This window comes from Erythrolamprus reginae, chromosome 10 (genome assembly GCF_031021105.1).
Source record: "Erythrolamprus reginae isolate rEryReg1 chromosome 10, rEryReg1.hap1, whole genome shotgun sequence".
Taxonomy (NCBI): domain Eukaryota; kingdom Metazoa; phylum Chordata; class Lepidosauria; order Squamata; family Dipsadidae; genus Erythrolamprus; species Erythrolamprus reginae.
Genome location: NC_091959.1, coordinates 7,993,639 through 8,015,236, shown reverse-complemented (window position 1 = coordinate 8,015,236; position 21,598 = coordinate 7,993,639). Strand labels below are relative to the sequence as shown.

At 41.8% G+C, this 21,598-nt stretch overlaps 1 protein-coding gene across 2 annotated transcripts in view; it reads left to right on the top strand.

Annotated features, from left to right (window-relative positions):
• Positions 1-2,531: 2,531 nt before the first annotated feature.
• Positions 2,532-21,598, top strand: part of LOC139173596 (tropomodulin-3-like) — a 36,885-nt gene continuing 17,818 nt past the window's right edge. For both annotated transcript variants that reach the window (XR_011560049.1, XM_070763583.1), the window contains exons 1-3: positions 2,532-2,616; positions 19,161-19,362; positions 21,428-21,584. Coding sequence is in view for 1 of the 2 variants with exons in the window: in XM_070763583.1 (XP_070619684.1) it covers positions 19,237-19,362; positions 21,428-21,584 (283 nt within the window). In the remaining variant the exon portion in view is untranslated. The remainder of the gene's footprint in view (positions 2,617-19,160; positions 19,363-21,427; positions 21,585-21,598) is intronic.

The following is a 21,598-nucleotide window of genomic DNA, read 5'->3' as shown; positions in this document are numbered from 1 at the left end:
TGCTTCTCCTCAATTCTGCTGTCTCCTGGGATTGTGATGGCGATGATCCATACTTTCTTTTTCTCCATGATCACAATGTCTGTTATGTGTGTTATGCTTCAGATTTTTTATTATTATTATTATTATTATTATTATTATTATTATTATTATTATTATTATTGGTCCCTTAGTTCTAATGTAAATTTATCCATTTTGGAACAGGCATAAATTTTATTAATTATTACTTTTTTAGGGGGGGAGGTCTTTGCATTTTTCCAAAAAAACAACAACCCATGAAAACCTTTAATTTGGTCTTTTGGGATACTCCAAAAGAGTTCATATTTCTCGTTAGAACAGAGGTGAGCTCACCAGCGTTTTTAAAACTCTGCATTTTTCCAAAGCTTGCTGAAGCTTTTGAATTTCTTTCTTCCGTTCTTCCAGAAGCCGAGTTTTCCCTCTGGGGAAGGACCTGCTTATTTTCAGCTCTGTTGGAGCCTTGGCTGAAAATATTGGCCCATTAAGAAAAGCCTTACTGAATTCTAATGGACTCCTACACAATGGCAGCCATCCTCTGAAACACACAAAGGTTCTCCTTCACGGGCACCGTAGGCAGCGTGCCAGCAGTTCTCACCCTGCTCACTCTCATTCTCAAGTGAAACTCACACAATCATTACACTGTCCGAGCTGCTCAGTGGCAGAAAAATTGCAGAGATGTTTAATGCATGACCGAAAAGGAAAAAAAACAAAACAAAACTGGGGTATGACTTAATGTTTTTGTATAAATCGAGCCGCTGTGGATTATAAATAATGAGTAGTGATGGGCGAACGGAACGCACAATTCGGGTCCATACCGAATTTTGCGGTGTTCAGTATGCCAAACACGAAAACGAATTTTTTTCAAACTTCGGGTAAAGTTCGGGGTCGTGTTCGGCATTTGGAGCTTTGACGTCACCGGCAGGTTGCTAAGGACGCCAAGGTGATCACTTCCTGGATTCCATGGAATCCAGGAAGTGATCACCTTGGCGTCCTTAGCAACCTGCCGGTGACGTCAAAACTCTGCCCCTGGAATCTCTTCGTGGAAGGGATTCCCCATTCGGGTTCGAGTTCAGGTTCGGTTCGGGTTCAGCCGAATTTTGCGTAAAGTTCGTCTGAACTTGCCGAACCCCAACACCGTTGGGTTCGCCCATCACTAATAGTGAGTGAAATGCAAAGGATGGATCAAACCACTGAGATTTATTTCAGAGTCCTTAGGGATTGGGCAGCATAGAAGTCGAATTAAGTAAGTAAGTAAGTAAGTAAGTAAGTAAGTAAGTAAGTAAGTAAGTAAGTAAGTAAGTAAGTAAGTAAGTAAGTAACCACCTGACACTGTAGTATCATCACCTAACCCCCAAAACTTTACCCTTAGACCAGTGATTTTCAACCTTTTTTGAGCCATGGCACATTTTTTACATTTACAAAACCCTGGGGCACATTGAGCGGGAAGGAGGGGGCGGCTAAAAAAAGTTTGGACAAAATTTTTATCTCTCTTCCTCCTTTTCGCTCTATTTCTCTCTCCCTCCCTCTTTCTCTCCCTTCTTTTTTTCTCTCTCTCCATCCCTCTTTCTTTCTCTCTTCCTTCCTTCCTCTCTTTTTTGCTCTCTTTCTCCCTCCCTCCCTCCCTCTATGTCTTTCTCTCTCCCACCTTCCGTCCCTCTCGTTCTCTCTCTCTCTTTCTTTCTCTCTCTCTCTCTCTTTCTTTCTTTTTCTCTCTCTTGTTTTCTTTCTCTCTTGCTTTCTTTCTCTCTCTCTCTTTCTTTCTCTCTCTCGCTTCGCGGTACACCTGACCATGTCTCACGGCACACTAGTGTGCTGCGGCACACTGGTTGAAAAACACTGCCTTAGACTATCCACTGTTGACCTCACCTGATCCCTAAGAGGTCATTAAGGGGGGGGGGGTGCATAAGTGCACTAGAGTGCCTTCCGTGCCCTGTTCTAATGTTTCTCTTTGGCTAGTATATTATATCATTGTTATATCTTTGTATACCACCAATATGTACTTGAATAGATAAATAGAGAGATAGAGAGAGAGTGACTGACAGACAATAGATGAATGGAGGGATGATAGATAGATAAATGAATGGAAGGATGATAGATAGGTAGGTAGATAGGTAGGTAGACAGGTAGATAGAGACAGACAGACAGTAGCTGAATGGAGGGATGATAGATAGATAAATGAATGGAAGGATGATAGGTAGGTAGGTAGGTAGGTAGGTAGATAGATAGATAGATAGATAGATAGATAGATAGATAGATAGATAGATAGATAGATAGATAGATAGATAGATATCTGCTTGGAAATGTTAATATATGAAAATATGAAAACTAATTAAAAATATTCCCAAAAACCCAATACAAACAAGGAAAAAAGCCGCGATCGGAACATCCCGTCTCTCTCCCCCCCTCTCCCTCTCCATCCCGCCCGGGTTGAACAGATTCCAGCCGAACCTCAACGGCGGACTACACCTCCCATGAAGCCATTCGCCGCCTCCCAGCTCTCATGGACGCCCAAGCCAGGACGCGCAGGCGCAACAACCGGCCGGAAACAGCGCTTGTAGTTTTTCAACCCACTCTCTTCGAGGCTGGGACTTCTCCGGCTGGGTGAGTCCCGCGGGGGGGCGCGGGGGGGAGAGAGAATCCGGAGCCACCGGAGGGGGGGGGCGGGCGAGGGGGGGGGGTTTTGCTACATATGAGTCGTGGGGGGCTTGCAATTTATCCCGCCTGCTTCTGGAAAGTTTGCAAAACTCCGAGGAAAAACGGGAGGGAGGGCGAAGGCAAAAACTTTTTGCCCTAAGAAAACTGCGGCGGGGGGGTGGGGTGTTTTGCCTGGGAACCCCCCCCCCCCCCAATTCTAGGGCTCCGATCCCGCAGCCGAGGAGGGGAAGCGACCCCCCACTCTTTATTTCCCCGCCCCCGGTGGGACTGCCAAGAGGGGCTGCAGGGGGGGATTTCGGGGAGGGGGGGGAAAAGAAAATTGGGGCGCGGCAGGCGCCCCCCCCCAATCCTTCCATCTCTTCTTTCCCCCCTCTTGTTCGGGAGGAGGTGGAACAACCCACCCCACCCGGGACTTTCCTGCCCCGCCCTTGTCATTGGCAGAGACTATCTGAGAGGTGCCCAAATTATTATTTTTTAAAAAAGTAATAATAAATTATTTTATTTTATCAAGACAAAACCAGACATCAACCTACATAAAAGAGCAACAGACATACAACAAAGTGTAGGAGCTATTGTGGTGTGTGGATGGGGTGTGATTTTGTAGCATTGATTGTTTTTTAGTAATAATGGGTTTTAACTTGTGCTTTTTAATATTAGATTTGTATTATATTGTACTGTTATTATTGTTGTGAGCCGCCCCGAGTCTTTGGAGGGGGCGGCATACAAATCTAATTAATAATAATAATAATAATAATAATAATAATAATAATAATAATATATTATTGTTCTTGCTATTATTATTATTATTATTATTATTACCCAAATTGCTTTTTTTTAAGGAAGAGAGAAAGCGTCATCTTTTTCTTTATTAGAAACATAGAAGATTGGCAGCAGAAAAAGACCTCATGGTCCATCTAGTCTGCCCTTATGCTATTTCCTGTATTATATCCCAGGCATGTTTAAATTCAGTGTCTTTGGATTTACCAACCATGTCTGCTGGGAGTTTGTTCCAAGCATCTACCACTCTTTCAGTAAAATAATATTTTCTCATGTTGCTTCTGATCTTTCCCCCAACTAACCTCAGATTGTGCCTCCTTGTTCTTGTCTTCACTTTCCTATTAAAAACATTTCCCTCCTGAACCTTATTTAATCCTTTCACATATCGAAATGTTTCAGTCATGTCCCCCCCCTTTCCCTTCTGTCCTCCAGACTAGACAGATTGAGTTCATTAAGTCTTTCTTGATGAACTCAATCTGTTATAATTTGTTTATTTATTAATTGGATTTCTATGCTGCCCCTCTCCGAAGACTCCGGGGAGGCTTACAACATATAATAATTTTAAAAAACCAATAAATACAATGACAAATCCAGTTAATTAGTTAAAAGTCTAACCTAAAATCTCTAATGTTTTAAAAATCAATCATACACACTCAGACTTCAGTCACATATAACAGTCATCGGCCAGGGGGCCTGAGATCTAATTGCCCCAAGCCTGGTGACATAAATGAGTTTTAGGATTGTTATGGAAGGTGAGGAGGGTAGGGGCAGTGTGAATCTCTGGAGAGAGCTGATTCCAGAGGGCCGGGGCCTCCACAGAGAAGGCTCTTCCCCTTGGTCCCACCAAGCGACATTGTCTAGTTGACAGGACCTGGAGAAGGCCGACTCTGTGGGACCTAACCGGTCGCTGAGATTCATGCGTTTCAGTGTTTTTAAAAAATCCACTGCATTATTTCCTTCCTGTCTTTCCTCCTAAGACAGGGGTCAGCAATCTTAAACATTCAAAGAGTCACTTGGAACCGTTTTGCAAACACACATACAAACAAAACCCCACCAGGAGTCACAAAACCTGGGTGACCTACCCTTTTGATTGGGAACAAACCTATCCACCACCACCGCCCTCCTCCACCCCAGCTTCTGCTCAGGCAACCTCACCCTACTCAGAAGAGCCTACAAAACTTTTGCCAGACCCATCCTAGACTACTGCTCATCTGTCTGGAACCCATATCACATCTCAGACATCAACACCCTTAAAAATGTCCAAAGATATTTCACCAGAAGAGCCCTTCACTCCTCCACTCGAAACAGAATACCCTACGAAAATAGACTAACAATCCTGGGCCTAGAAAGCTTAGAACTACGGCGCCTAAAACACAATTTGAGTATTGCCCACAAGATCATATACTGCAATGTCCTACCGGTCATTGACTACTTCAGCTTCAACCGCAACAACACAAGAGCACGCAACAGATTCAAACTTAATATGAACCGCTCCAAACTTGACTGTAAAAAATATGATTTCAACAATCGAGTTATCGTAGCGTGGAACTCATTACCGGACTCAATTGTGTCAACCCCTAACCCCCAACACTTCTCCCTTAGACTCTCCACGATTGACCTCTCCAGGTTCCTAAGAGGCCAGTAAGGGGCATTCATAAGTGCACTGGTGTGCCTTTCGTCCCCTGTCCAATTGTCTTTCCTTTCTTTCACCTATTTTATATATTCTCTTCCTTTCATATATCCTCTCCTCTAAGTTCACCTTCACCCTCTGTTATATTATCACATGTCTATTTTCTTCCTATGTATTTATGTATTGGACAAATGAATAAATTAAATTAAATGAAATTCTGGGGCTTTTCCCCTTTTTCTGCCATCTCCTTCATTCAGCTTTCCCTGGGCCAAGCCCAGATTTGAAAACTGGATGGCAAGCTTGTGGGTGAGTTGCTTTTTGACCCTTCCTGATAGACTTGGCAGCCCGACCTTTAGAATCGATATGAGTCACTCGCTTCCAGCCAAGTTTTTTCCTTTTAAAATGCTCTCTGCGCCAGAGGTCTCCAAAAACCTGGCAGCTTTTAAGACTTGGGGACTTCCAAAACTCCCAGAATTCTCCAGCTGGAGAATTCTGGGAGTTGAAGTCTGCTAAAGTCGCCAAGTTTGAGGACCCCCCCAGACCTAGGACAAACATGCCTGCATGGTCAAAAGTTTGTTTTATTTATCTATGCAGTTTACAGAGCACCCGTCTCTATAAGACACTGGATGGCCTGTCAAATTAAAAAGTAGAAAATAATAATAATAATAATAATATTTAATAATAATATTATTTAATAATAATATTATTTTTTATTATTATTATTATTTAGATTTGTATGCTGCCCCGAGTCTGCGGAGAGGGGCGGCATACAAATCTAAATAATAATAATAATAATAAAAATAATAATAATAAAAAAGCAAAAAAGCTAAACTCAAAAGAGAACTTGAAGAGGTAAAAATTCTGCCAGATCTCAGTTCAACCTAATCCAGGGTTTTTCAACATTTTTTTAATTTTATTCATTTGTCCAATACACAAATACATAGGAAGAAAAATAGACATGTAGTAATATATATAAGGGTAAAGTGAACTTAGAGGAGAGGATATATGAAAGAAAGAAAATATATATGATAAGTGAGAGAAAGGAAAGACAATTGGACAGGGGACGAAAGGCACACCAGTGCACTTATGTACGCCCCTTACTGGCCTCTTAGGAACCTGGAGAGGTCAATCGTGGAGAGTCTAAGGGAGAAATGTTGGGGGTTAGGGGTTGACACAATTGAGTCCGGCAATGAGTTCCACGCTTCGATAACTCGATTGTTGAAATCATATTTTTTACAGTCAAGTTTGGAGCGGTTCATATTAAGTTTGAATCTGTTGCATGCTCTTGTGTTGTTGTGGTTGAAGCTGAAGTAGTCATTGACCAGTAGGATGTTGCAGCATATGATCTTGTGGGCAATACTCAAATCGTGTTTTAGGCACCGTAGTTCTAAGCTTTCTAGGCCCAGGATTGTTAGTCTATTTTCGTAGGATATTCTGTTTCGAGTGGAGGAGTGAAGGGCTCTTCTGGTGAAATAGCTTTGGACATTTTCAAGGGTGTTGATGTCTGAGATGTGGTATGGGTTCCAGACGGATGAGCAGTAGTCTAGGATGGGTCTGGCAAAAGTTTTGTAGGCTCTTGTGAGTAGTGTGAGATTGCCTGAGCAGAAGCTGCTTAGGATCAGGTTAACATGTATTATGTACTGTTTTTTATTACTGTTGTGAGCCGCCCCGAGTTTGCGGAGAGGGGCGGCATATAAATCCAATAAATCTAATCTAATCTAACAACTCTAGAAGCTTCAGCAACATCAGCAACGTTTAAGCCAGGAAGAATTCTGGAAGTTGAAGTCCACAAGTCTTTAAAAAAAGTTGCCAAGTTTGGGTACCCCCTGACCTAGGACAAACATTCCTGCATGGTCAAAAGTTCCTTTTATTTATCTATGCATTTAGAGAGCACTCAATTCCACAAGAGAAACTGCATGGCTATGTTTTCCTTTAAAATGCTCTGCAGCAGAGGTCTTCAAAAACTTGGCAACTTTTAAGATTCGGGTACTTCAACTCCCAGAATTCTCCAGCCAGAGAATTCTGGGAGTTGAAGTCCACAAGTTTGAAGTCTCTAAAGCCCCTGAGGATAGAACAAGAAGCAATGGGTGGAAACTAATCAAGGAGAGAAGCAACTTAGAACTAAGGAGAAATTTCCTGACAGTGAGAACAATTAATCTGTGGAACAGCTTGCCTCCAGAAGTTGTGAATGTTCCAACACTGGAAGATGTTAAGATGTTGGATAACCATTTGTCTGAAGGTAGTGTAGGGTTTCCTGCCTAAGCAGGGGGTTGGACTAGAAGACCTCCAAGGTCCCTTCCAACTCTGTTGCTATTGTTAAAATTTGCCAAGTTTGGGGACCCCTGCTCTGGAGTTGAAGGATTGGATCACGCAGGGATTCATCTTACTTATACCATAGGTCAGCAGTGTATACAATCGTGCATGGAATAGAAAAGGTGGATAGAGAAAAAATATTTTCTCTATCACACAATACTAGGACGAGGGGGCCCTCCCTAAAGCTCATAGGTAAGAAAGTGAGGACAAATCAAGGGAAATATTTCTTCACCCAGAGGGTCCTTGGTTTATGGAATTCCCTTCCAGAAGAGGTCGTGACAGCTGTCAGCCTGGATAGCTTCAAGGCAGGATTAGACAGATTCATGGATGCCAAGTGTATCCACGGTGGTTATTGAAACGGATGTCCATGTGCCGCCTCTATGTTGGTTGAGGCAGGCAGGATTCCCTTGGGTACCATTTGTTGGGGGTCAAGGGAAAGGGAGGGTTTGGCCTTCTCTTTCTGCTCAAGATCCCCATGGGCAATTGGTGGGCCATTGTGTGACACAGATTGCTGGACTCGATGGGCTTTGGCCTGATTCAGCAGGGCTCTTCTTAGGTTCTTATGATCCAGTTTGCATCCTGGCCCAGAAGGAAAGCGAAGAGAAATTAGGCTGGCTTTACCTATAAGGCAGAATAACAGAGCAGCGTGGAGGTCAGAGAATTCTCCCTGCCGTTTGCTTTTTAAGGTGTGGTAAGGGACGTGTGCCAAAATTAGAGAAAGCTGCTAGCTTTTAAACGCCGAGTAGGAAAGGCTGCTATTGTGTTCTTCGCCTCAAGCAACAAATGTCTCCAGCCAGGCTTTAACTCCTTCCTCATATTCTTGTCCCTGCTTGCATGCTTAAGAGTGTTCAACAAACCAGACCAAGAACAGGATAAAACTTGGGAGCTTTGGAAAAGATTGCAGGATTGGATATCCAGAAACGCTGATCCTAGCTTGCAAGACTGAGATCAGGATAGGTAGAAGGTAACTCAGTGGTGGTCCTTTTTAGAATATTTATTTTATTTTTTATTTATTTATTTTGTCCAATACACAATGAGGGTTTTAGTGGGTACCGGTATATATCTATATATACATAATAAAATACATGATGAAGGTTATAGAGGAGATACTCGTAGTAAAATATATCTAAGAAATAATAGAAAATAAGATAAAGTAATAGAACATATCAATGAAAGAATAGAAGAAGAGATATAGGAATAGAAGAAAGGTATAGGAGATATAGGAGAGCAGGGGCAGAAGGCACTCTAGTGCACTTGTACTCCTGCGATTGGTTCTTCGGTGACATACAGATGTCAAATTCTTTCAGTGTGCAATAGGGTTGATAGTATGTAGTATGGCAAATGATTTAGCTTTACTAGATAAATGGGCAAAGCAATGGAAACTGCAGTTTAATGTTTCCAAATGTAAAATAATGCACTTGGGGAAAAGGAATCCTCAATCTGTGTATTGTATTGGTAGTTCTGTGTTAGTAAAAACTTCAGAAGGATTTAGGGGGAGTGATTTCTGACAGTCTCAAAATGGGTGAAAAGTAGCAGTAGGGAAAGCAAGTAGAATGCTTGGCTGCATAGCTAGAGGTATAACAAGCAGGAAGAGGGAGATTGTAATCCCGCTGTATAGAGCGCTAGTGAGTCGCCATTTGGAATAATACTGTGTTCAGTTCTGGAGACCTCACCTACAAAAAGATATTGACAAAATTGAATGAGTACAAAGATGGGCTACAAGAATGGTGGAAGGTCTTAAGCATAAAATTTATTAGGAAAGACTTAATGAACTCAATCTGTCTAGTCTGGAGGACAGAAGGGAAAGGGGGGACATGATCAAAACATTTAAATATGTTAAAGGGTTTTAATAAGGCTCAGGAGGGAAGTGTTTTTAATAGGAAAGTGAACCCAAGAATAAGTGTACACAATCTGAGGTTAGTTGGGGGAAAGATCAGAAGCAACGTGAGAAAATATTATTTGACTGAAAGAGTAGTAGATGCTTGGAACAAACTTCCAGCAGACGTGGTTGGTAAATCCATAGGAACAGAATTTAAACATGGCTGGGAATAAACATAGATCCACCCTAAGATAAAATACAGGGAATAGTATAAGGGCAGACTAGGTGGACCAGGAGGTCTTTTTCTGCCGTCAATCTTCTATGTTTCTTGGTTAAAAAAATAGACAAGAGAGGTTGTGCTTCCTCAAAAGTTCTGAGATTAAAAGAATTCTGCATCCAAATCTTTTGTTGCTGATAAAGGTGATTGGGGTTCTGTTACTTTAACCGAAAGGCATTTCCGGGGTTGAGAGTTTAGTTAAGAGGAAACCGGAAATTAGAACATTGGAAAGGTCTGTTTTCATCCAGAAATGACACTAAAATCACAGGCCTCCTTTGGCGCACGGGGCTGTGTTTGCTTGGGAAATCTCGACCTATTCAAAATATTTTCATAATTAACTGGGACATCCTGCTCAGTTAGTTTTCTGTGGGTGTCCCAAATGACGCAGAGTTCCTAGGCAGGGTTTGGGCAAATATAATGGTTAACTTTTTAAATTTTCATCATTACTGTGCCTATTTTATTCTATTTCTTATTCTATTTTTTTATTCTATTTTTAAATTTACCTATTCTGATTTTATGTATGGTGGGACTGGTCCCTGGGTGTCACACGACTTTAGTTGCCAATGACAATTCATTGTTTGGACAATGACAATATTATTATTAATAATAATAATAATAATAATAATAATAATAATAATAATAATAATAATTTATTTATTGGATTTGTATGCCGCCCCTCTCCGTAGACTCAGGGCGGCTAACAACAGTGGTAAAAACAACATGCGACAACCCAATACTTCTACAATTTATGTATGGTATGTTTGTATGTATGATTGATTTTTAAAATAAGGGTTTTCAGCTGTTTTAACAGAATACATGGTATGCTTGTATGTATGATTGGTTCTTTAAATTGTGGGTTTTTAGATTATTCTTAATATTGGATTTGTTCTCATTGTCTTTTTTATTGTTAGCCGCCCCGAGTCTTCGGAGAGGGGCGGCATACAAATCTAATAAATACAAATACAAATAAGACACACCCAAATTTTCAACCTCTTTTAGTGGGGGGAAGATGCGACTTATACTCAAAAAATATGGTAAATGGGATTTGTCTGTCCAAAAAAAAATTTGGGGAGACACTCCTATTTATATTTTGTGGTTAGGATGATTGAGGTGAGGCAGTGATCTTTTGGAACAGACATCTATTTCTCAACTTCATTCATGCTTTCCAATCTATGTCCTGCAAAGAACAATTGCACAATAGCAGAAATCTGGATAGGAGGCCCTTTCAAGGCCGATAACTGAGCCAAATTGGAAAGCTAGCAGGGAGGAACTATTTAGGTGTTCTTTGCTTAGTAATGTTGGCTTATTATGAATTTAGATGAGGGGATAATCAGAGATTGAAACCTGGAAAGAGCCTCAAATCGCTTTAGCGAGGAGACCCATATGAAATTATGGTGTGAGACATAGAAACATAGAAGACTGACGGCAGAAAAAGACCTCATGGTCCATCTAGTCTGTCCTTATACGATTTCCTGTATTTTATCTTACAATGGATATATGTTTATCCCAGGCATGTTTAAATTCAGTTACTGTGGATTTACCAACCACGTCTGCTGGGAGTTTGTTCCAAGGATCTACTACTCTTTCAGTAAAATAATATTTTCTCATGTTGCTTTGATCTTTCCCCCAACTAACTTCAGATTGTGTCCCCTTGTTCTTTCCTATTAAAACACTTCCCTCCTGAACCTTATTTAACCCTTTAAGATATTTAAATGTTTCGATCATGTCCCCCCTTTTCCTTTTGTCCTCTAGACTATACAGATTGAGTTCATTAAGTTTTTCCTGATACGTTTTATGCTTAAGACCTTCCACCATTCTTGTAGCCCGTCTTTGGACCCGTTCAATTTTGTCATTTCTGTGTTAGCAAAGACTTCAGAAGAGAAGGTTTTAGAGGTCTTGATTTCTGACAGTCTCAAAATGGGTGAACAGTGCGGTCAGGTGGTAGGGAAAGCAAGTAGAATGCTTGGCTGCATAGCAAGAGGTATAACAAGCAGGAAGAGGGAGATTGTGATCCCGCTGTATAGAGCGCTGGTGAGACCCCATTTGGAATACTGTGTTCAGTTCCGGAGACCTCACCTACAAAAAGATATGGATCAAATTGAACGGGTCCAAAGATGGGCTACAAAAATGGCGGAAGGTCTTAAAACTTATCAGGAAAGACTTAATGAACTCAATCTGTCTAGTCTGTAGGACAGAAGGGAAAGGGGGGACATGATCAAAACATTTAAATATGTGAAAGGGTTAAAAAAGGTTCAGAAGGGAACTGTTTTTAATAGGAAAGTGAACACAAGAACAAGGACACAATCTGAGGTTGGTTGGGGGAAAGATCAGAAGCAAAGTGAGAAAATATTACTTTACTGAAAGAGTAGTAGATGCTTGCAACAAATTTCCAGCAGATGTGGTTGGTAAATCCACTGTAACTGAATTTAAACATGCCTGGGATAAACCTATATCCATCCTAAGATAAAATACAGGAAACGAAGCAGTGGAAGTGATGTGCCGGTGCCTGGAGGCTGTTGGGGCCTGGATGGGTGTCAACAAACTCAAACTCAACCCAGACAAGACGGAGTGGCTGTGGGTTTTGCCTCCCAAGGACAATTCTATCTGTCCGTCCATTACCCTGGGGGGGGGATTATTGACCCCCTCAGAGAGGGTCCGCAACTTGGGCGTACTCCTCGATCCACAGCTCACATTAGAGAAACACCTTTCAGCTGTGGCGAAGGGGGGCGTTTGCCCAGGTTCGCCTGGTGCGCCAGTTGCGGCCCTATTTGGATCGGTAGTCATTGCTCACAGTCACTCATGCCCTGATCACCTCGAGGCTCGACTACTGTAACGCTCTCTACATGGGGCTACCTTTGAAAAGTGTTCGGAAACTTCAGATCGTGCAGAATGCAGCTGCGAGAGCAATTATGGGCGTCTCTAAGTATGCCCATATCACTCCAACACTCCGCAGTCTGCATTGGCTGCCGATCAGTTTCCGGTCACAATTCAAAGTGTTGGTTATGACCTACAAAGCCCTTCATGGCACCGGACCAGAATATCTTCGGGACCGCCTCCTGCCGCACGAATCCCAGCGACCGGTTAGGTCCCACAGAGTCGGCCTTCTCCGGGTCCCGTCAACCAAACAATGCCGTCTGGCGGGACCCAGGGGAAGAGCCTTCTCTGTGGGGGGGCCGACCCTCTGGAACCAGCTCCCCCCTGAGATTAGGATTGCCCCCACCCTCCCTGCCTTTCGTAAACTCCTTAAGACCCACCTCTGCCGTCAGGCATGGGGGAACTAAACATCTCCCCCTTGCCCATGTTGTTTTGCCATTGATTGATTGACTATGTGTCTGTTTTTATATACATTGGGATTGTTTTATGAATTTATTAATTTTAAACTGTAATTAGATTGGTGGGCATTGGATTTGTTATTATGTACTGTTTTTATTATTGTTGTGAGCCGCCCCGAGTTTGCGGAGAGGGGCGGCATATAAATCCAATAAATCTAATGTAATCTAATCAAATAGTATAAGCCGCCCTGAGTTTTGTGAGCCGCCCCGAGTCTTCGGAGAGGGGCGGCATACAAATCTAATAAATAATAATAATAAGGGCAGACTAGATGGACCATGAGGTCTTTCTCTGCCGTCAATCTTCTATGTTTCTATGGTAATATTCCCAAGTGGCAGGGTTATTCTGTGATTCCAAAGCACTTTCCCTCCAAAATAACATTCGGATTATGTAGCATTCTGGCTTGCTAGTTGGATATGTTTGTTTGTTTGTTTGTTTTGTCCAATACACAATAATATACAATGAGGGTTCTAGAGGATATAATCAGGTAGAATGTATTAAATTCGACTAAAAAGCCAAGAATAACCAAGAATCTTCTCTCCTTTGGAAATTTTCTCTGGCTATATCAATCCCTTAAAAAACGAGAACTATAGCAGGATCACTCACGAAACCTGTTTAAAGCAGAAAGACAAAATAAAAAACCATTTTGTTCATCAAAACGTTGCTGCCTTCGGCACAGGGTGGAAAGTCAAACCTGAAGTGACAATCCAGATACTTGTCGAACAGGTTTGCACAGCTGCCCACAGGTTTCGGGCTGGCTAGGGAAGCAAGCAATGCAGCTTGTTATAAAGGGATCACACAACCTTCCCCCTTATAATACAGTGGTACCTCTACTTATCAACTTAATTTGTTCCGTGAACGGGTTCTTAAGTAGGAACGTTTGTAAGAAGAAGCATTTTTTCCCATAGGAATCAGTGTAAAAGCAAATAATTCATGCAATTGGAGAAACCACAGGGAGGGTGGAGGCCCTGTTTCCTCCCAGGAGATTCCTAGAGAGGCCCATGAAGGCTTCTCCCCGCCTTTTCGGGCCCTGTTTCCTCCCAGGAGATTCCTAGAGAGGCCTCACAGAGGCTTCTCCCTACCTTTTCCGGCCCTGTTTCCTCCCAGGAGATTCCTAGAGAGGCCCCATGGAGGCTTCTCCCTGCCTTTTCTGGCCCTGTTTCCTTCCAGGAGATTCCTAGAGAGGCCCATGAAGGCTTCTCCCTACCTTTTCCAGCCCTGTTTCCTCCCAGGAGATTCCTAGAGAGGCCCCACAGAGGCTTCTCCCTGCCTTTTCTGGCCCTGTTTCCTTCCAGGAGATTCCTAGAGAGGCCCATGAAGGCTTCTCCCTACCTTTTCCAGCCCTGTTTCTTCCCAGGAGATTCCTAGAGAGGCCTCACAGAGGCTTCTCCCTGCCTTTTCCAGCCCTGTTTCCTCCCAGGAGATTCCTAGAGAGGCCCCACAGAGGCTTCTCCCTGCCTTTTCCAGCCTTGTTTCCTCCCAGGAGATTCCTAGAGAGGCCCCACGGAGGCTTCTCCCTGCCTTTTCCGGTTACAATTTCGGACGCTCGGGTTTGTGAGCGAAAAATGGTTCTTGAAAAGAGGCAAAAGAATCTTGAACACCCGGTTCTTATCTAGAAAAGTTCATAAGTAGAGGCATTCGTAGGTAGAGGTACCACTGTATTGTGTTGCATTTCCACCTTAATGGATTTAATGGCAGTAATCGTGCAGAGAACTTTGCTGGACTATACTCAGTGCAGAAGGGGAGAGTTTGGGGAGAAATAAAAGCCTCCCAGATTAATCTTCCTGAACTACTGGCCCAGTTTCAGGTCTTTGATTGATAGTGGAAAACTGATAAACTCAGTTTTCTTTAGCGAAGGTTCATCCGGAGACTGAGTAGCAGAAGATGTGCTGATAAAAGCAATGATAAAATGCACAAATTTGTTGCATGGATGGGACTTGGAAGTTCAGCCTTGCTCTTTAAAGGTATTTGGGCTGGAGTAAAATTTTAAAAAACACTCAAAGATTGGACAAACATACCTTTCTCAGTAACCTCCTCCAGAACATGACAACACTCCAGGTCGAAGGGTCCTGGATATGTGCATTTTGCTAATGGATTTGTTTAGATTAAACAATAAAATAAAATACATATTGTTAAAATAAAACAATATATACTTATAAACACAACAACAACGCTTAAAATCAATCATATATAAACTTTTCTTACTCCTCACTCAATGGAGGCTCTTATCTCTCCTCGTCTAAAAACGTCTATTAATTTTATACAACTTTGTCCATTCCTAAAAATCTAGATGAAAATTCTTCCTCTCCATCTTACTATAAAAAGTTGCATCAATGCAAAGGATAATAAAATCTCTTTTATCTAAATTTTAATATTGTATCCTATAGCTCAGTGTTTCCCAAGTTGAAGTCCAAATATATTCACGTTGCCAAGGTTGGGAAACACTGCTATAGCTAATAAAAAATTCTATATATACATCTTTAATAAAAGAAACTATTCATAATATATCACCTACTTCATAAAAGAAAGTTCTATATGTTTAAAGTCTAATCAATATGGGGCTCTCTACATGGGGCTACCTTTGAAAAGTGTTCGGAAACTTCAGATCGTGCAGAATGCAGCTGCGAGAGCAATCATGGGCTTTCCCAAATATGCCCATGTCACACCAACACTCCGCAGTCTGCATTGGTTGCCGATCAGTTTCCGGTCACAATTCAAAGTGTTGGTTATGACCTATAAAGCCCTTTATGGCACCGGACCAGATTATCTCAGGGACTGCCTTCTGCTGCACGAATCCCAGCGACCGGTTAGGTCCCACAGAGTGGGTCTTCTCCGGGTCCCGTCAACTAAACAATGCCGCTTGGCGGGACCCAGGGGAAGAGCCTTCTCTGTGGTGGCCCCGGCCCTCTGGAACCAACTCCTGCCAGAGATTAGAATAGCCTCCACCCTCCTTGCCTTTCGTAAGCTCCTTACCCATATCATATCCAGTCTAGACCATGAATTGTGGGGGTTCAAATAATAAGTGTATTTATATTCATCTTTATGTCTTTCCCTCCATGTATCCTTTAATTTAAATTCATCTATGATATCCTTAAGTTCATCTGGTAGTTCTTTTTTCTTTTTATTCATCTCTTTTCCCCTATAGTCTTTATTATGATCTATTATTACATTAAAGTCTCCAACCACACAATTTCATGTGTGATATGTCTGTATGTATGTTTGGTTTTTTATATTAATGGTTTTTTAAATCATTTTTAGTATTTATTGGATTATTATTGTACATTGTTTTATTACTCTTGTTAGCCGCCCCGAGTCTCCGGAGAGGAGCGGCATACAAATCCAATAAATAAAATAAAATAAATAAATAAATATGTAAATTTTGTGTTATATCATAGTGTAGTGCTACCATCATTTCTCCGACCCATTGTTGATGGGTCTTTTCCATGGCGCATACCCGCCCACGCGCACTGTGATGTTCTTCCATTCTAAACAGACGCACGGGTGCTCGAGGGGAGGGGGACACACACAGCGGGGGCTTGGCACAGAGATGTCACAGCTTGACAGCTAATGGCAATGCCGTGCTTATTATTATCCACCGGAAACCACTTTCTTTTGAGATATTGGCTGGAGACTCAGGAAGAGGAGTAAAACATACTTGCAGGCAAGGAGGAGGAAGTCTGGCTTACTCACTGTGTAAGATCAGGGTGCTTCTTTTTTTAAAAAAAATACTGTAATAGAAAAACTCATGATATAGAAACATAGAAGATTGACGGCAGAAAAAGACCTCCTGGTCCATCTAGTCTGCCCTTGTACTATTTCCTGTTATTAGGTGTAGTGATTTCTGACCGTCTCAAAATGGGTGAGCAGAGTGGTCGGGCGGTAGGAAAAGCAAGTAGGAAGCTTGGCTGCATAGCTAGAGGTATAACAAGCAGGAAGAGGGAGATTGTGATCCCGCTGTATAGAGCGCTGGGGAGACCCCATTTGGAATCCTGTGTTCAGTTCTGGAGACCTCACCTACAAAAAGATATGGATACAATTGAACGGGTCCAAAGATGGGCTACAAGAATGGTGGAAGGTCTTAAGCATGAAACCTATCAGGAAAGACTTAATGAACTCAATCTGTAAAGTCTGGAGGACAGAAGGGAAAGGGGGGGACATGATAGAAACATTTAAATATGTTAAAGGGTTAAATAAGGTTCGGGAGGGAAGTGTTTTTAATAGGAAAGTGAACACAAGAACAAGGGGACACAATCCGAAGTTAGTTGGGGGAAAGATCAAAAGCAACATGAGAAAATATTATTTGACTGAAAGAGTAGTAGATCCTTGGAACAAATTTCCAGCAGACGTGGTTGGTAAATCCACAGTAACTGAATTGTTTGTTTGTATGTATGTTTGGTTTTACAAATACTAAGGGTTTTTAAATTGTTTTAGTATTAGTTTTAGTATTGGATTTACATGATGTTTTATATTATTGTTGTTAGCCGCCCCGAGTCTACGGAGAGGGGCGGCATACAAATCCAATTAATAATAATAATAATAATAATAATAATAATAATAATAATAATAATTAATAATAATAATAATAAATAATAATAATAATAATAAATAATAATAAATAATAATAAATAATAATAAATAATAATAAATAATAATAAATAATAATAAATAATAATAAATAATAATAAATAATAAATAATAAATAATAATAATAATAATTACTCTGGTACTTACAGAGTCGATTATGATGTGGACTTTTGAAGCCAAAGACTTGGCTGGCTAGGCTATTATACGCCACTCGTTTCCTTGTCTGAATCTCTACATAATCCCTGGCTAACATAACAGGAAGCGCAATTGAATATTGGGAGGGAGCCAGATTGGAGAAGGTTGATAGGAAACGTGTGCTTTTTAGCAAGGGAACATTCTGGCTGAACTTAAAGAGGGCCAACATCTCCTCCGTGGCCGACTGGGGAATTCTGGGAGTTGAAGTCCTCATATCTTAAAGTTGTCAAGGCTGTTCTAGATATATATTGATAATCGGAAGCGGTATTCAGCCGGTTCAGGGGAATCAGTAGCTGAAATTTTGTGGGTTTTTTGTTTAAAAATTTTTTTATTAAGATTTTAAAAAAGAAAAACACAAACATACAAAAAGGAAAAAATAAGAAGAGGGGTAAAAAAGACAAACCATACAAAAACACAACTGTACAGTACAGACATATTAGAGAATAATCGCGTAACACATCGTCGTCTTCCTATTTTATATTTCTGATAATTAAAAAGGAGAAAAGAGTATGTCTAACTATCTAGCTACTAAATTATCAATTAATTTAATTGAATTTGTTATTAACAGTTGCCAATTCTTTCTCAGTTTTTTTGTTTATTTGTTTTCTAACCATTTATAAACCAGTAGCGGAGATGTTGTGAGCCGCCCCGAGTCTTCGGAGAGGGGCGGCATACAAATCTAAGTAATAAATAAATAAGTAATAAATTTTGAGTAGTTCGGGGAACCAGCAAATACCGCCTCTGGCTGGGCCCGCCCTTCCGCTCCCGCCGTTCCCTGTACTATATTCCCTTGGTTTTTACCTCAGCTGATTCACGTGACAGAGCTCTGCCAGGCGCCTCAGCTGAGGTAAACAACAGCCCAGCTCATCAGCGCTGACACTGAGGGCGGTGTTTGAGTGCCGCGCGCGAGTGCAAAGTGTGCGTTAGGTGTGTGCGTCCACAAAGCGCTCTCTCATAAAACCGCTAGGAAAAGATTTGGAATCCCACTGTTGTTAATAACGCTAATCTTCTAACCAGTTTGAGTGACGACAACTGCACATCTCTAAGGGAGATTGTTATGCATCATTTTTAAGTTTTTGGAGGCATACTTAGCCATCAGCATAGCGGTAAAAGCAGTTGTAGATAATTTATCCTGCGTCCTCGGATGAGTCGGTCATGTGAATTTCATTCGTTCAGGGTTCTTTGCCAAATGATCGAAACATTTAAATATGTTAAAGGGTTAAATAAGGTTCAGGAGGGAAGTGTTTTTAATAGGAAAGTGAACACAAGAACAAGGGGGCACAATCTGAAGTTAGTTGGGGGAAAGATCAAAAGCAACGTGAGAAAATATGATTTTACTGAAAGAGTAGTAGATCCTTGGAACAAACTTCCAGCAGACGTGGTAGATAAATCCACAGTAACTGAATTTAAACATGCCTAGGATAAACATATATCCATCCTAAGATAGAATACAGAAAATAGTATAAGGGCAGACTAGATGGACCATGAGGTCTTTTTCTGCCATCAGTCTTCTATGTTTCTATGAGTACATTTTCCTCCCCCCCCCCCCCTTTCTGTCCTTCCAGTTAAAAACCCGAAGCTAACACCTTGGTCTTGCTGTTGGTTGATCAAGCTACTACTCGACGTTGGTCTGCCAGAGAGATGGCGCTCCCATTCCGGAAAGACTTTGACAAATACAGGGAACTTGACGAGGATGAAATTTTGGGCAAGTTGTCTGAAGAAGAATTGAAGCAACTAGAAACCGTCCTGGATGACCTTGATCCAGAGGTGTGTACAATATGGTCCCAATGTTTTCTTAGCATTTCCAAAGTACCTGAAGCCAGGACAAGAAGCAATGGATGGAAGCTACTCAAGGGGACAAGCAACCTAGAACTAAGGAGAACTATTCTATATTCTATTCTATTATCTATTCTATTCTTTTGTTTAATGTTTCCAAATGTAAAATAATGCACTTGGGGAAAAGGAACCCTCAATCTGAGTATTGTATTGGCAGTTCTGTGTTAGCAAAAACTTCAGAAGAGAAGGATTTAGGGGTAGTGATTTCTGACAGTCTCAAAATGGGTGAGCAGTGTGGTCAAGCGGTAGGAAAAGCAAGTAGGATGCTTGGCTGCATAGCTAGAGATATAACAAGCAGGAAGAGGGAGATTGTGATCCCCTTATATAGAGCGCTTGTGAGACCACATTTGGAATACTGTGTTCAGTTCTGGAGACCTCACCTACAAAAAGATATTGACAAAATTGAACGGGTCCAAAGACGGGCTACAAGAATGGTGGAAGGTCTTAAGCATAAAACGTATCAGGAAAGACTTCATGAACTCAATCTGTATAGTCTGGAGGACACAAGGAAAAGGGGGGACATGATCGAAACATTTAAATATATTAAAGGGTTAAATAAGGTCCAGGAGGGAAGTGTTTTTAATAGGAAAGTGAACACAAGAACAAGGGGACACAATCTGAAGTTAGTTGGGGGAAAGATCGAAAGCAACAGGAGAAAATATTATTTGACTGAAAGAGTAGTAGATCCTTGGAACAAACTTCCAGCAGACGTGGTTGGTAAATCCACAGTAACTGAATTTAAACATGCCTGGGATAAACATATATCCATCCTAAGATAAAATACAGAAAATAGTATAAGGGCAGACTCGATGGACCATGAGGTCTTTTTCTGCCGTCAGACTTCTATGTTTTTATAATTTTTTAATTAATTTTTCCCTTTGGGGGGGTCAAACAACCATTTCACGGGGTCACCTAACGACCATGGGAAAAGACAAATTTCCCATAGTGTTAGGAATTAAAGCTTCTATTCTGGTGCCTTGGAAGATATTTTTACAATCCAACCAATCAGGCGCTGGCAGTGGGCATGTCCCTCTGACCTTCCTGCCAATCAGCTTACAGCCCTGTTGGGAGAATTGGCGCTAGACATATGGTTGGGGGTCACCACAACACGAGGAACTGTATTAAGGGGTCACGGCATTAGAAAGGTTGAGAACCACCGCCCTAAAGCCCCTTGACCTTAATTCATTTCTCAGGATACGTTTGGGACTTTATATTGAGCAGCCTCAGAATAAGGGGGACCCGTTTGGTTGACTCTCCGTGTGGTTGTGGTGCGAGAGGGTGGCGCAGTGGTTGGAGTGCAGTACTGCAGGCTGCTTCTGTTGACTTCCGTCTGCCTGCAATTCGGCAGATCGAATCTCACCACCGGCTCAAGGTTGACTCGGCCTTCCATCCTTCCAAAGTGGGTCAAATGAAGAGCCAGATTGTTGGGGGAAAATAGGCTGACTCTGTAAATCACTTAGAGAGGACTGCAAAGCACTGTCAAGCGGTATATAAGTCTTAAATTTTATTTTTTATTTTTTTATTGGATTTGTTTGCCGCCCCTCTCCGTGGACTCGGGGCGGCTAACAACAATAATAAACACAACATGTACAATCCAATAATAAAAACAACTGCAAACCCCTGTTATAAAGCCAAACATACACACAAACATACCATGCATAACTTGTAATGGCCTAGGGGGAAGGAATATCTCAATTCCCCCATGCCTGGCGGTATAAATGAGTCTTGAGTAGTTTACGAAAGACAGGGAGGGTGGGGGCAGTTCTAATCTCGGGGGGAGTTGGTTCCAGAGCGCCGGGGCCGCCAGAGAGAAGGCTCTTCCCCTGGGGCCCGCCAAACGACATTGTTTAGTCGACAGGACCCGGAGAAGGCCAACTCTGTGGGACCTTATCGGTCGCTGGGATTCGTGCGGTAGCAGGCGGTTCCGGAGGTAATCTGGTCCATTGCCATGTAGGGCTTTTGCTATTGTTATTCACCTCTTCCTTTCGCTTCGCAGAACGCCCTCTTGCCAGCGGGATTCCGGCAGAAGGACCAGACTTTGAAAAAACCTGGGGGGCCTTTTGACCGAGAAAAGCTTCTGTTATTTTTGGAAAAAGAAGCCCTGGAGCAGAAAGACGTCGAGGAGGTTGTGCCTTACACAGGAGAAAAGAAAGGTAATGGTTGCACT